The sequence below is a fragment of the Thunnus albacares genome, chromosome 8 (assembly GCF_914725855.1).
Source record: "Thunnus albacares chromosome 8, fThuAlb1.1, whole genome shotgun sequence".
In the NCBI taxonomy this organism is placed as follows: Eukaryota; Metazoa; Chordata; class Actinopteri; order Scombriformes; family Scombridae; genus Thunnus; species Thunnus albacares.
Window position 1 is genome coordinate 25215079 of NC_058113.1, and position 16730 is coordinate 25231808.

General features: G+C 39.3%; 1 protein-coding gene across 2 annotated transcripts; it reads right to left on the reverse strand.

Moving 5' to 3' along the window:
• Nucleotides 1-9527: 9527 nt before the first annotated feature.
• si:dkeyp-97a10.2 lies at nt 9528-16251 on the reverse strand. Of its 2 annotated transcripts, none has more exons than XM_044360027.1 (6): nt 15933-16251; nt 15371-15427; nt 14301-14663; nt 12119-12358; nt 10176-10272; nt 9528-9872 (listed from the first exon to the last, which is right to left on the reverse strand). In XM_044360027.1, exons 2-6 carry the CDS (start codon nt 15420-15422, stop codon nt 9812-9814), a joined length of 813 nt encoding a protein of 270 aa, XP_044215962.1. In that variant the 5' UTR covers nt 15423-15427; nt 15933-16251; the 3' UTR covers nt 9528-9811. The 2 variants fall into 2 exon arrangements, with proteins under 2 accessions (XP_044215962.1, XP_044215961.1); XM_044360026.1 differs by having other exon boundaries at nt 15371-15430; nt 15933-16248.
• Nucleotides 16252-16730: the final 479 nt, after the last annotated feature.

Sequence of the window (16730 nt, forward strand, 5' to 3'; positions counted from 1 at the left end):
AAACCCCATGTCAAATAACAGCGCACAGGTCGGTTACATCGCTATCTCTGTCTCTCTCCTCTGCTTCACTGTTACGTCTATCAGCAGGTCACCTCCACCTGCTACATTACGCACATTTCCTAATGTGGACATCACCCTCGGAGTTTGGGGTGTTCCCCAGAGATAAAGCTGAGCTACTGACACAAGCAAAATGCTTTCAAGGGACTCTCCATAACCTGTTGTTCCCCTTCTCCTTTCCACAAAGTTAGGTTGTAAAAAATAGGCAATAAATGAAAAGTGCAAAGCCAGAATCGCCTTTGAAGTTCTTCCCTACACATTACACAGTGTGCTGTCTCTGTGTTATGGGTGTGTTAATAGGTAGAGGTCTGTCTGCAATGAGGCGAAGAGTTAAGTTTTAGCTCAATAGTCAGCGCAGTCATCTATGATCTGGGAGACTCAGAGTTTATTCATGAACACTTATTGTAACACTTTAATTTTCTAAAATTAAAAGTGTAATAAAAAGAAAAACAGGATTTTTAAGCCTCTCTCCACTTTTATTTGAATACAAATACAAATACAAATAATTTTGCTGCCTCAACAAATACAGATACAAATACAAATACCGGGCTCTCTGCACATCCCTAGTATGAATAATTCATGTAGAAAATAATTAGCAGGTTAATTGATAATCAGATAATCATTGGTTGCAGCCCCAATTCTTTTAGTTTTAGTGATGTAGCATGTTAATACAAGAAAAAAATACTAGACAAAATGAATTATGCATAAAACCTACATGCACACTAAAAACACTCATTTTTTGAAATGGAAAATAGTAAAAACACAGTCAAGGAGGTGGTGTGAAAGCTCTGACATAAAATTAATAAATACAACAACAGAATAATTATGAATGTGTGCATTTGAATCCAAATTTCTGTCAGTTTTTTGCCATATGTCTTCTATCTTTTCATGTAAGTACATATTTGTGTTACATACTAAGTGATAAAATAGTGCACTGTCAAAATCAGTACATAGCATATTTTATAACATTACTGAAATGTGGAATTGTGACTTATTGCGGGATTCATAGCCACATTTCTCTTTTCTTTTATGGCAGTTAGATTTCATGATAATGTAATAATACCAAAACATATATTATAGGAGCGCTTTTACTTTTGTATCAAAATTGGTTCTGTAAAGATGTTTGTTTCTTCACTTTAGGAAAATTTGCAAGAAGCTTGGGACACATTAAACTACAGCACAGTGTAATGAGAGAACAACAACCAACAGAAAATGATCAGTGCTGAGCAGCAACAATTCCCCTAATTAAAAACAAGGCGAGATGGATGCTCTGTGAGAAACCAGATGCTCCGCAGGGTGGGAGTCAACACTGATTATGTTCACATCCAACTGTCATAAACAGCAAGGTCCCCCTGCGCCCAGCCGTATCCAACCGACAAAATGATGGTGTTAATTTCTGCACATAATTTAAATAAGGGAGAGCCACTGTTTAGTCAAACAGGCATGTGGGCGTAAATGCAGCTGCCACAGTTTCTCTTTGCCCGAGAGTGACACAACATTCATCCCTCATGATGGTACAGTAACACTGACCAAGTCCACTGTTAAAAGTTAAATCTCAGGGGACGAAAAAAAAAAGACCTTTTGGCCACTTAGGGGCAGTGGAAAAAGCTGTAAACACAATATTCACATAATGTCACCTTTAAAGGACCAGTGTGTAAAGCCCTTTTCACACACGCACTGCAACCCTGAAATATTCCAGATATTAGAGCAGAGGAGCTGTATGTGTGAACGCAAATGTCCGAATCAGTCAGACCAGACATAAACAGGCTTTACCCTGCCAGCTCCTTAGTACAAAGTCTGTGTAATGTCCGATTGAGCCCATGTGTGAATGTGCGAGCGAGTGTGCTACAACTGCTCGCTGCCATAAGTGCAACAAAATCCGACAGTAACGGAGACGGTTCAAACAATTTATCAAACAACTGTTAAACAAGCGGAACATACACTTAAATATGACATCTTTGACCTCCAGCAGTCAACTCCCCTCTTCTCCACAGACACTATTTTACATATATGACTGGCACTGGATAAACGCAGCAGGCCAGCCAAGTTGCATTGTCCTGACTGGACCTGAACACTCTGTTGTGAAGCTAGCGCTAATGGGAGATTTCTCATTACATAAAAGCAGCTTTATTTCTGCTAAAAAATGTTTAAAAACGCTGAGTTACAATGGCAGAATACTTTTTGCATCATGTCCTGCCTTCTGAACCCCTTGCCTAAACCAAACAGAGTATTTCCAGTAGGTCAAAATGCATCTCACATGGACAAACTCATGTTGTGTGTTACATGTGTGAAAAAGCAACACAGGAAAATGTCTGGACCTGATTCTCCAGACATTGTACGGAGTTCGTATGTCAAAATGGCTCAAGATTTAGTGGAATCTAGTGGTGAGGTTGCAGATTGCAACCAACTGAAAACCCCTCCCCTCACCTTCCCTTTCCAAGCGTGTATGAGAACCTACGGTGGCCGTAAAACTCATGAAAAACGTAAAAGGCCCTCTCTAGAGCCAGTATTTGGTTTGTCCTTGATGAAAACACAACGATTCTTATTCTCCTGGGATTATGCACTAATTAAAACATACTTATGAATATTATATTCCATTTCTGCCAAGTCTGTTCCACTAGATGCCACTAAATCTTACACACTGGTCCATTAAAAGCTGGTATGGTGAATGTGTAAGCAAACAGTTGCCAATATAAGCATACTCCAGACACGGAGCAATCAGTTGCAGTTGGGTTTCTGTCCACCTAATGAATGTAAGTCCAATATTCACTCTCCTTTTTGCTCTGTTTTGTCCACTGACCCATTTTTTTTTCACCTCAGTGCTCCATACATTACTCCATCATTTGGTCACATAGCGCTCCCTATACGCAAACCTAAGGGGAAAAGTCAAAACTTACCTGTTATGCAGCAGTGGGTTGTATTTTCAAAGACATTTTTGTTATCTTATAGATATGTACTGTCTGCCAGGAATAATAAAATATTTGCCTGGCGGGCGCAACTTGAATATTCAGACCAAAGCATGGTAGACGTCTCTGAAGATGCTGGATAGCGGGTAAAAAAATACTTTAAAGACTTTTCTCTTCTCTCTGCAGCTCTGTCACCAAATCAGTGTAATGTACGGAGAGCTGAAGTCACAAAGTGAGCTAAATCTCCACCAACTCCTGAAGTAAATATCTGGCTCTTTAATAGCTAAATTATCCACTATGTTCACCAGCTAACTGCTTTGTCGATTTGTCCCTTTGTGCTGTGCAGGTAACATTAAGCGTGTTTATTGTCACTCAAAAAACAGCTGCCTGCTGTGTTTGGAAATGAGGTTGATGAGAGTGCTGAGACTTAACAAAACAGTAAAGTTGTGGGCTGGAAAACCAAAACAATGAGCTGAAAGACACTGAAATGCTTCCAAAATCACTGTTGGTTACATTGCACATTTTCCCCATTGTTTATATGAAAATATGGTTTTAGTTTTAAAAAAAATCTGAACATCACTGTTATAATATCAGTGATTTTATGTATAAATTGAAATACTGGTAAATATTTGGTTGTCTTTTTGCACCAACTGTAAAAAATAAAGATCACAGCCTTGCTGCTGCTTCTGGGACAGACCATTGGAGATGTTAATTCAGTACTTTTTGAACATGCAGTTTAGTGAATTATTCAGCATACATCCCTTTAAGAATCTATCTAGTGGTGAAGATCTGTCATGTTTTTAAAAAAAAACATTTCCCCTGTTAGTACATTACATCATTTTGCCATGTATTGATGCACCAGCAATTCAAGCAGCTAACACTTTATCATAATTACCAAAGCAGCTGCATAATTAAAACAAACACCAACTGAAAATATGTGTCAGCTTTAATACAGGCCTGAATCACCATTTTAATAAATGAATTTACAACATAATTGAATATACAAACTGGTTTGACAGCCGCTGCCTGAACTGCACAGGTGTCTCTCATACAGCTGATTAGGTGAAGCCTTCTAAATCCTCTCCGTCTATTGTTTGTTCTGTCTGGCTATAAACAGCTGCTTTGACTGAAAGCTGTAAATTACCATGTTACACATGCCCTTTGTTGGTGTTCACTCTCTTTTCTTGTTTTTCTTCTTCTCATTTCTTTTTGTTTTCCTTTTTGTGTCTCGCTGTCACCTCCACAGGTTTCCTTGATTTGCTAATGATGATTAGCTGCATCTGTAACACCTTGACCTTGTAGCTATAAGAGGAAGAATTCTGGAGAAGAGTGGGGAGCTCTCTGCTCAACATTGTGTTTTTATTGTTGTGAGTTTGTTGTTTTAAAAGTGGGTTGGAGGATTCTGGTTGTCTACTATTTTAATTTAAGGATGTGCTTTTTGGCAACGTACTGAAAAAACAGGAACTGTGCACAAAACACCTTATGTTGTATTTTGTGAATAAAATTTCCACTGATGAAATGCAGTCACTGGGGAAAACACATGGACTGTATCATCCAAATTCTTTAGTTAACAAGTTGCAAACAAAACAGACTTGAGGGGGTTGAAAATTCAGTGAAGAGGTTTTTCATCAGGGAGGCTCTGACAGAAATATTACAGGAAGTCTTAATGAGATCAAGATCTCTCCTGTGATATGTAACGAGACCTGAGAACAAATTGCATATATTTAAGATCACAACAAGGTGAGAGCAATCATCACATTTATTGCCCTCAGAAGTGCTATGAGGGAAAACTAACCAAAACTCTTTGAACTATATTGTTATCTGATTGTTCACTTTGAACTCATCTAAGGATTTTAATTTACTTAATATGTGGTCTTTCCTGTTGGCTTTGCAACCATCCTTGTCCCTGTAGTTTCAAATCTCACCAGCAGTGGGAGCACTTCACCAAGAGAAAGTCTGGCTTGATAAGAAATGTATGGAGCTGAACACTGTGCTCTCTGTCAGGGCTCACAAACACTATGTACAATGGGATATAGAGGGTGTGTCTGTGTTTTGGGAGGTGAAGGCAGAGGACAGCCATCAGAAGGAAGTCAGGGTTAGGGCTGAATCAGGGGAAAAAAAAATATGTGTGGACATGTGTATGGGGACATATGGAAAAGATTAGACACTGTGTGTTTTTTTTTTGATGGCACAATTCCCAAAGTACTGTTTTTAGTTTTTCTTTCTTTCTTTTTTTTTTTTTCTAACATCACAGGATATTATGAATCTATTGTGTCAGTGCTGTTTTCATTTTACCTCTAACCTCCATCACTGCTTCTGTCAGGAGGGTGGACGATACACAAGCAACTTGAGTCACAGGCTTCACACGACTTTCTCCTCTGTCCCATGGATGACAAATGACCTGGTAGCACAGGGAATTATCACAGATGTCAACCTTGCAAAAGAGGATCCACCAGCTGCAGCCGGCCATCACAGCACTGCGTTTTGGCGTCTGCTGGGCACCATCAGCAACAAATATTGATTTTAATATTTCCATAGTCTTTGCATATGTAAGCATACCCTGTGATTGACTGTTTGCTGATTGAATGTTTGGCTCTGAAGGTTTCTGTAATCTATTTTCATGTGCTTTGATTACTTTTCCTGAGCATCTTTTTATCATTTTAGCCAAAATGACAGTCACTTTAAAGAATTAATTTGACATTTTTGGAAAAATTATGCTTATCTCTGTGTGTGTTTGGTAAATATAAGGCTTCAGCCAGAAGGTGGTTAGCTTAGTATAAAGACTGGAAACATGGGGAAACAACTAAACTAGCACCTCTAAAACTTACTTTTTAACACGTTATATTTTATTTATTTAATCTGTACAATAAACCAAAGTGTAAAAACGACAAGTTATGGTTTTAGATGGGGTTATATGCAGAGCCAGGCTAGCTGTTTCCGCCTGTTTGCAGTCTTTATGCTAAGCTAAGATAATCAAATCGCTTGATAAAACATTGAACTACCGCTTAGAGCTCAAGATGTTAATAACAACATGGTTAGATTGTGAAATTACCATCTGTATAAATAGCTGGTCATGTTTTCCCCATCCCCTGACGCAGTCATACCAGACCAGTCATTCCCCTTTTGTTGGCCCTTCGCTGGTTCCTATCTGTGTAAACATGAGTATGAATAATTTTGGCAAGGAAATCCAACTGTGATAAGAACAACACTGCTGGAATGCACAGAGTCACGTTGAATAATTGGGGTCAACAGGGGGAAAACTGGCCGCTGATGTTTCTCATGAATGTGTCATGGATCAGTGCACTGTTCTTTACAGCTGCACAGAGAACAATACATCCCACGAACAACAATCTGAATTTATGAATCCGCTATTTTGTGTGTGTGTGTGTGTGTGTGTGTGTGTCACATCACTGAAGAGATGGTGATAAGATAATATTGAGCTGTCAGGCATCAACAGACAATCATTTCTATTTTATGGACTGTGTGAATTATGACGGACCGTTCTAACAGTCTTTTTCCAGCCATTATTCAGTTATTGTACACTTGTCAGTCCTCAGAGTCTGGCAATGCATCTGTAATGAGTTTCATTATTTAGAGAAATTTTTGATGGATATATTGCTGCAAAATTAATGAGAAAGTACCCACTCCAGTCTACACCATGACAGTTTACTAATATCACATTATTATGATTATTATGGATTTATTTATTTATTTATTTAGTTTTCAACAATAGCAGCTTTGTGGAGTAACTGCCAGGTTACAGAGTAAAATCATTTTTTAATATTTTTGACCTTTTTCTTTCTAGACAGTTGGCTCCAGTTTGGTACTTTTGTGAAGATACTGACCCACAGTTTGTAGTAAAAGCCAACACATTCTAACCTTAATATTTGACATTTTTGCTAGTTTTTCAATCATCTTTTTAATTCTTTTGACTCATGCACATACAGTTATGTTATCTTACCCAGCCCACACTGACTCATAAGACACTAAAAACACTGTTGCAGACAAGAACACAACTTCTTACATATAACAAAACATTGAAAACAAAGAACTTCTGTCCCAAACTGTTCAAATAAAATCAACCACAGAAATGCTCTCGTCCTAAAATCTAACTCAAGCTTTTTATAATAAATGCAGAAGAACTCACCAGAAATAAAGGACATTTTACTCAAGCCGCGTTTCTATCACAGGAGCCTTTCCCCGGAGGACTAAGAACCTTTTGAGGATCTCAGTTCCTCTACTTGCATTAACACTGGAGGAACCAGGGTCTAAATGAAGTTCCTGGGAGATTGTTTTACCCCCCAAAGAGTCACTTCTCACTTTCCAAAAGTACAAGAACTTTGAGGGCGGGGTTTGCAGCGCTGGCCATTGCTTTGGTCAAACAGGCACTGCAGCTGCTTCAACTTGTGTACTGCCCCATTTATAAAACAAGGAAGTACACTAGTATGATGAGAGTAGTCCTTAAAGGTGCCCTGTAGAGTTTTCTTGTAAACAAACAAAAGATTTAGTGTTATTCACCAAAATGCACTGCATGTATCCTTGAGGTCCAACAAAAGTGCTGAATGCGTTTCCTTCCTATGAGTTTTAAATCCTGCGTTGTTTACATCCATGTTTACTAGCTTGCAGTCTTCTTCTTCCCTGCCTTTGTTAGCGCATTGCTGCATTTCTTGGCGCATTACAACCACCTGTAGATCATTGGAATAGTGTACGAGACAAACAAAACAAGGACCCACTTGTAAAAAAAAGTGCTACAAGAGGTCAGAAATTCCACTGGGTTACTTAACATCATTACAATAAAACATAAAAATTAACTTAATCATCAGTCTCACCTAATTGAATCAATTAAAGGTCTTCAGGACCATAAAACCTACTTGTTTCTATAGCTAATGTAACTGCACACACATATCTTTGAGAAAGTTCTGCTTTACATAAGCAGTAAGATTTTCTTTCTAAATAAGTTTTCTTTCCAGTTTGGTCCAACTTCAGAGGAGGCTCTGTGGCTTGCAGGTTCAGCCACATATGATGGATGTGCTTCTAATGCTCCTCCATCTCCTCTGTAGTCTGATAGGAGGCACATGAGGGCGCACGGTAGACTCCCATTATAATGGGAGCAGTGCTAATGAGCTTGTGACAGAAGGGATTTTGGCACAAATCTGGGCGAGGGAGCTGTTTGAGAAATGTTCTGCCCTCTTTTTTAATGCTTATACCAGAAGGATAAGGTGCACACATTCCAGTCTTTTGATGTATGTTTCATATATTGCCTACATTTGCAACTTTAGTAGACCTGCATGAGACTTCTTGTTTCATATAGGACAGGTGCATTTAGAGGGCAGGCATGATATTTCATCATTGTCTTCCCCACCTTGGGATATAGCCTCAGGGAGCTATAAGCTGTATCTACTATTCCTGTATCAGTTTTAAAGTTTTGGCAATAGTGAGGGCTTTTGTAGCTATAAATAGAGTGTCTTCCCTTTTTGATATATTTCAAAATATCAGCATAGAAAGGAGAAATAATCTTCGGATCTTTTGGCTGAACTCCCGAAGGCACGTCTAAACTTCTGTGGCAGATGTTCGATTTGCTTTTTCCTCCCACATCTGATCTAACTCGTCCTCTATTTGACCTCTGCCTCTCTGGTCTAGTTTCCTCCATGTGGTCCAATGTAGCTCCACTGAGCACAGCAATAACACTGTTGGAGGTGAGAGGGTTCATTTCTTCTGTAGTGTGATGGGTGTACTGTGAAAGTTAATGTTGCCAGTGTAGGTGATAATGTATCCACAGGGTTATCTTTCACACACAAGCTGCACTTTCTGGATAAACACAAAGAAAACTGCAAGGAGCAAAAAAAAGAAGAAGGAAAAAAACAAAAAAGGTGATCCTTTGAAGTCACACAGTTGGATCCTCTGTGGCTCACAGCAAACTGAAACCACTGCATTAAACACCAAATCAGCAAAAAAAACAAACAATGCAGAGGATTTAAGTTTGAGATCTACAACATACAATTCATGCACAGATTCTCCTGGAGTCAAACTGGAGCTGAATTCACGTACAAGTATTATAATAATGCAGGAAAGAAAAATGATACATAAATAGTTGAATTTCCTGATTATATATCCATAATTGCAGGTTTTGCATATTTTCATGCACTATATGCATTTTTGTACAAGTGCTATGTACTTAGATGTGCTGGTATTCTAAAAGAGACAAAGAAAATTATACAAAATATATTTTTCTGAGCAATTTTGGGGGAAAGATCTGCATTTTTTTTTCTCTTGACAAGTGAACCATATTTGTAATTTACCTTTACTACATACAATTAAGCCAAATTTCAATAACTGTTGTAAACAGTTAAAATAAATGTACATCATTCTAATGGCAAGTTCAGTGTCTAAGATCATATGGACTGAAGGCAACCAATTAATTTATTTTCAAACTTTAACTGTGTGTTTTTTTTCAGATTTTGTTAAGTGTTGAATTAGTGTGTTTTTTTTGGTCACATTATATGCAGGGATTCAATGCAGAGAGAGAGAGAGAGAGAGAGAGAGAGAGAGAGAGAGAGAGAGAGCTTACAAAATGATTATTTTATTAAATACACAGTCCAGCAGGAGGCAGTGGAAAGACATCGCTGGCACTTCAAGCTGAATATCCATTTTTAGATATGTTTCAACTAGCCAGCAAGCAGTTCACTCTTCACATTGTTCCACTGCAGTGTAAGGTCATACTGCTCACAGGACAGGAAGTTCCTCCTTCATAGTCCACTACATTTCCAGTTCTCCTCTCTGAGACCTCTTGAGTAACAGAAGTGTTTTTTTGTTGTTTTTTTTTTTTTTTTTAGTGTTTGGGCCTTTTTTCAGATGGTGTCATCCAAATGTTCGTGCAGCCTTTCTCCTCTGTTATTGTGCCTGTGTCTCCTGAAAAGAAACAAGTGTCCAATTTAAATCAAACAGCAGTGACAAACCATACACTGGCTCGAGTAAACATGACAATTGTTTTGTCAGCAGACACGGCCTGGCCTGTCACGCCTCATGTGTGTCACTTCTCATGTGGGAGGACGCTGGGTAGTATTTTGTTGTTTGCATTTTGTATCCACAGTTATTTTTTTTTCTGGCCTACAAGCAGTGTCTTATTTTCTCTCAGCATATGGCTTTATCATCAGAATAGCCTGAAATGAGATTTGTGTTGTTGCCTGCCAGTATGTATGTGCTTTACTGTACCTCCACAGCAGAAAAGCCAGCACTCCTCCAAACAACAGCAGGAGAACCAGACACACTACAGCCGCCGTTGTCCCTCTGCTCTCTGTCTCACAAGGTGCTGTCAAGCAGGGCAAAGACACCCGACGGAAGGGGGGAAAAAAAAAACAACCAAAGGTCATCTGACGTGGCTGAAAGGTTCACTGCAACAAGTCTGTACAGTCACCGAAGACTAAAGCAGCAACAGCTAACAGGATGTATCCTAAAATACGCCGTCTTTGGATCATCACGTCTCATGGCAGATACAAAGAACTGCATTTGTTTCGCCTGTTTAGCTGCAGTGGGAGCAGCAGTAGCAGTAGTGACGGTAGTGATTTATTGATTGTACTGTGGAAAATCCTTTATCACTGAAACACCGCCAGTGATACAATACACAGAACAAAGTGCAATCAGGACACGGCTCGGATCGACGCAAGGCATGCTATAACAAAGTCTGAGCTCTGAACTGACTTTAAATAAGATGTCAATGAGCTTAGATAGGTCAGTGGAGGACGGAGAATATAAATCATTTTATTAAGTAAAAGCAGCAACACTACAATTGGAAAATACTCCATTGCAAATAAAGATCCCGCATGTACAAATTTTACTTGCATAAATGTACATCTCTACATTAATGCAGAAAATACTTACAAATGTACACAAGTATTATGGAAATGTTCTTAAAGAATCAAAGTTTAAAGTCCTCATTATGCACTTTCAGAGTGTTATATTATATAATGTATAATTGGATCAATATGACTGATGCATTAAGGTGTAATCAGCATGTATACTTTTGTAGCTGGTTGTGATGGAGTTAATTTTAAATCCTTACTGGGTAGTTTAATCAATTACAATAAATTATTTGCATGCACACTATTGGTTGAACATATTTTTTATATGTAAAATGTACAAAGTGTCTGTTAGATGAATATGAAGTAGAAAGAATACTGAAATTTTGTGGCCTAGAAGTAACACAAAACAGAAATACTTGTGTAAACAAAGTACCTCAAGATTGTACTTTGGTCACTTGGGGGAATTGTGGCAAGTTGTACACACAACATTGACATGTCATCACCTTGAAAAAGTTGATATGGCAAATGTGTTAGGAAAAGGTACACATCCAGCAGACACATGTAACTCTTCTTTTAGCATAATTTTTGGTCTCCACCAACTCGTGAGTAGGGCTGCAAACAATTATTTTCATTATTAATTAATCTGTGGATTATTTTCTCGATTAATGAATTAGTTGTTTGATCTATAAAATGTCAGAAAATGGGTGAAAAATGTTGATTGCTGTTTCCAAAAAGCCAAGATGACATCCTCAGATGTCGTCTTTTGTGCCAACCAACAGTCCACAACCCGAAGATATCATAGAGGACTAAAGAAACCATAAAATATCCACATTTAAAAGCTGGAACCAGAACATTTGAGGATTTTTTTTCTTAAAAAATTACTCAAAATGATTAATCAATCAAATAGTATGTAATCAACTATTAATCAAGTAATCATTGCAGCTCTTCTCCTGAGGAAAAATATCTGGCTCTTTAGCTGTTAAATGCTCCACTATGTCACCAGGTAGCCGCTAACTCTGCCTTTCTGTAGCGGCTAGAGGTTTTTTGAGCTTTTTTGCTTTAAACAGCTGCCTGCACCTGGAAAGGATGCAGTGAGTGAACCAAAACTGTGAAGTTGCTGTCCTGAATCCAAAACAATGAGCTTAAAGATACTAAAATGCTCTGTAGAGCTGAGGGAAAGTCGGGTGATAATTATCTGTAGGTTTGTCATTATAAGCGAGCCCTTAGCTCTATCATATTATTATCTAGGTCAACTTAGAGTAAGGTTTACTGCTGCACTTAGGTTACACATTAGAGCAGTGTTAATGGTTTCATGCAAAGGTACAGAGGAACACCGATGTAAGAGTCAACTCGAACCTGCAGTGTAGGTGGCAGAACTGTGGCTCCGCTTGTTGCTGACCATGCAGGTGAAGTGGCCACAAATGGGAGCCATGGTCACAAACAATGTTGTTCCATCTTTGGAGATCATTCCCACAGACTCGGTGATGGCAACCCTCTCATGGAGCCACCTGAAGTGTGGGTCAGTCCCCCAGGCCTCGCCGCAAACCAGCAATGAGTGAGACACGTTGATGCTGACCGAGACGTGGTGCACTTCCTCTGGAAAGACAGACGAACAGAGGTGAGGATATGAGTGAAAAGAGGCGATAAGAACGGAGGTAAAAAACTCAGAGCCAAGCAGAAACAAGAGGAGATGATGGTGACATGTGAAGTGCTCAGCCGTGGGCATTTATCTGTTATAAAATAAGAATAATGGCGCATGGCTGTCCAAGAGGGTCTAAGACAAAGAATCATGAGGGACGTTTAACGCTGTCAAGAGAAACTGGCTCAGTTTCAGAGACAATAATGAGACCAGAGAGGCATAATGTAGGAGAATTGGATGATGGAAAACCCTGGAAGCTGAGAGAGCAGATGTAGAGAGGAGTGGAGCTGATGAATTGATAGTGTTGGAGCAGACAGATGAGAGTTAAAGCAAAGAAGCTTTGACGGAAAACTAGAGAGCTACAACGAGACCGGAATCATCTAGAAGCACAGAAACAAAGCCTTTAGGCAAATTTAATTTCACGTGTTTCATTATTAAATGAGACATCCACCATCAGAGAGAAACAATGCCTGCTGGTGTGAAATTAAAGCACATTCATTATACTGTGCTGTTGGTAATTGTTAGTGTTAACACTAGAAAGGCCAGAACATAGTCAGTTGATGAGTATTTGAAATATTTCTGCTTTTTATATCATTACTCTGAGATTTATCGAAGACCACATTTCTACAGAAACTGCGTCCATGAGATTTTCAAAATGTTGCAGGAAAACAGTATTTACACTTTGTTACTCCTGGCTGCCTCTAACAGCCCCAACATCCACTGACCTTTCTAATGTATGACGTTTTCCTTGCCCATACATATTGTGGAGGACAGAATCATGTACAGTTCATGTGCTGCTCAAACCTCTTGACTGTTCTTGAGGTCCGAACTAAAAGGCAGCCTTCGTTAATTACTCCCCCAAACCCCTGGAATAGTCTGCCTGACGTTTTAAGGGACACTAAATCTGTTGACATTTTAAATCTTTTGCCTTATTTTTGCGATTAATGACTGTTTACTCCATAAAATGCCAAGAAATGAGGACAAATGGTAATTCCAATGTCACATAGCCTGACTCGTCTTCCCATATTTTATTTAGGCTGAAAAACAGTTTAAAAAAACAAAGGGATCCAAAGGGGTTATTGTTTCCAAGGTAAAGAAAATGCACCTTTTAAACCTCAACTTTTAAGCCTGAACACTTTAAGGAATTACCCACCAGGTAAAAAGTGCTCAGAAAAAAAACTGCAAATTGTCACATTGGATAATCTGGCACTTTCAAATGTTGGCAAATTTGATAAATTACATAAAGAGCAATTTAATATTCTGTTTTAGATTGAACAAATGCATTCAACACGACATTGCCTCACACTTTGGGGGCGGGGAGTACCAGGTAATGTCATAGATTTTTTCACATATTTGGGGCATCAACAGCAGTGGTTCTCAAACTTTTTCACGTCAAGGACCCCTAAAGCGACACAATTAGACCATGGACCCCCATCTGATAAGATCTTTTGTTTTTAGATGTTTTATTACAGAAAATGTATGAAGCCCATGACCAAAATAGTTATACATTATTATAATTATAGGAGAATTATAGTGAAAATAAATTATTCCCCTTTTTGCTGGGGACCCCCTGGAACCCCCTCAAGGACCCCTGTGGGTCCCCAGACCCCACTTTGAGAACCACTGATCTGGAGGACAGAAATACTGGAAAGCAACTTCTGTTGTATACACTATGATGTAGACTATAAAATGGGGACCAGGATCAATTGATAGTGTGACTATGAACATTATGTACTAAGTCAAAAAAAGTGCATTTAGTGTTAAATTAATCTACTTGATTAGTAAATTGCTGACCAATTTTGTCAATTGATAAATCGATTAACTGCTTCAGTACTACTATAACGTGGACTAATAAACTTCACAATAAATTCCTTCACATGCTGTATATCATTGACCTACCATATTCCCTGACAATGCAGTGTGCAGTGGTCTTGGCTCCTGCGTGATCTGTCACAGTCACAGCGAACACGCCGCTGTCTGCTCTGCGGTATTCACTGATCTGAAGTGTCATCTCCTGCTGCTCCACGTTCACACGGACGCTTGGCCTTGTTACAGCACACTTGGGGCTTCCGCTAGGGCACGTAGCCAGTGTCTCTTTCTTGGGAGTTCCACTTTCGGGCTCCCGTTCCCAGGTTACCGTGGAGACCTCTTCCAGGGTTTCATGCTCGATCCGGGCCCGGAGAACCAGACTGGAGCCGGGGATTACATAGACGGGCCCCTCATTGAGGATGTGCACTGACATACACTGGAGCCCACATGGCACTGAGGACAGAGATGGGGACATTTGTTATCGCATACTCATCACTGTCTGGTGCTTACATGCCTCATACAGTATGCATTTCTATTCAGCTGGACAGGATGAGTATTTTATATTCATCAGTTTTGACCTTTTGGCTTTTGAAAGGTTTTCATTGTTTGGGTAGAATGGAAAGCTAATAAAACAAACAATGGCATAATACTTTATCTCCGTCCTCAGCATGTACTTTATGAATATGTATGGCCAGTTTCCATCAAACAATGTCAAACAGATGATTTATAGCGCATGACAGCCATGCCTAATGTGATATCCATCAAACCACATCAATATCCTAAAATCTGTGTCAAAACTGCAGTGGACCTGGTAGGCCTCTGTGCATTTACCACAAGGAGTATTAATCATGTGTCTACACCGTGCTGTGGCTTGATAGGCAAAGGATGGAGGAGATGCAAATGATGCAAGTGTGGTAATTAACGCAAAATGCAATTTAAGGAAAACCCCAGTTCCTTTACATTGGCATCCAGGTTCATCTAAATGTTGCTGTGATCTTTCTTTGTGTCTTCAGAGAATACAAATATGCAACTGTCTTATGGAGTGGGGCTGTTTTTCTGTATTGTATTTTTGTTTTCCTCCTGTAGTTTTCAAGCATGTTTTTTTTTTTTTTTTTACCCAAAAATCATTAAGACTGTGGTTACAACAAAAAAATCCTTACTCAAGAGAAGCAGTGGGGCAACTCTCCAGCACAGGAAATACTGTAGATCCATAACACCTGCTGATGTAGACAGAGAACAGAGAGAGGAATTTGTCCATGACCTCAGCAACAGCACACTATTTCCTCTGTACTCATGCAGCAGGGATGCCACTGCAGTAGGAATAATAACACCACCTCCAGAGAAAATGTGAAATTAAAATGAAAGCAAAACCAATTAAACCAACATGTCCCTCCTATAAAAAATGTAATCCAAATGTTTAGGGTATTCTTTTTTTTTTTTTTTTTTTTCTTAATTTATTTGTGAAGTATCCAAAGAACAACAGTATTGGCAGCGCAGACTGCACTAGAATTCGAAATTGGAACAAAACAGGGACGGGGTCTGTTGCCAAAACTAAAATGAACCCCCTCAAGCACAGCTGCTACAACAAAACACAGAGGAAATGCTGATAGCAGTGCAGGAACATAACCCAACCTGCATGCATTAAATATAACCTGGAATTCCCTTTGCAGTCTACCTTGAAGTCGTCCACATCAAAAAACCCCCAGAGCGGAATTCACCTACCTTTTGCAAAGTTGAGACAAACAATAAAGCCGAGACAGAGCTCTTCCACTCTGTTTTACTTTCCCAGAGGTTAAGGTGCAGCGCAATTCACTCTGCAAGCTGATTTATGGCCCAAAGTAAAACAATATAAACGTTTGCCATTGCATTGCAAGAAACAATCTAGTTAATGATGACAGTACCAGATCCGCAGCCGTTACTGCAGCACTAGACTGACATGAAACAGAAGGACAGCTAAATGTGTGAGGACTTTCTCCTCTGTCTGGCCTTTTTCTCTTCTCTTCAGGTCTAGTCAGTGAGTCACGTAGGCGTCACCTTGTTTTCAAGCGTCCAGTTTCCTCCTCCCCGCCCCGACTTCCCCTCTTTCCTGTACAGTAAAGGCTTCTTTCTGCTTTGTGCTTTAAATAAGTGAACTTTCCATTGTTAAATCAGTGCTCTTTATCCCAGACACTCCCCCCTCCCCTCCACACATACATACACACACACACACACACACACACACAAACACACACACACACACTCCCTTTCTCTGACCTGTGTCCAAGCACATGCTCCCACAACAATGCAGCATGTTCGATTTTGATTTTCACACCACTGTTGTTGCACTGTTGGTAAACAGAGATAAAATGCAATGGTATTCTTTTGAAGGGAAACCAGTGACAATGTTGGAATTCTGTCTTATGAAATGGGCTTTGTACTGCAGGCTTCTTATCCAGCACAAACACTATTCGCCCTGCAGACACAATATATTGTCTTGGCTTTGGATTGTAAAAAAGGAGTAATACATGAATTACTCCATTC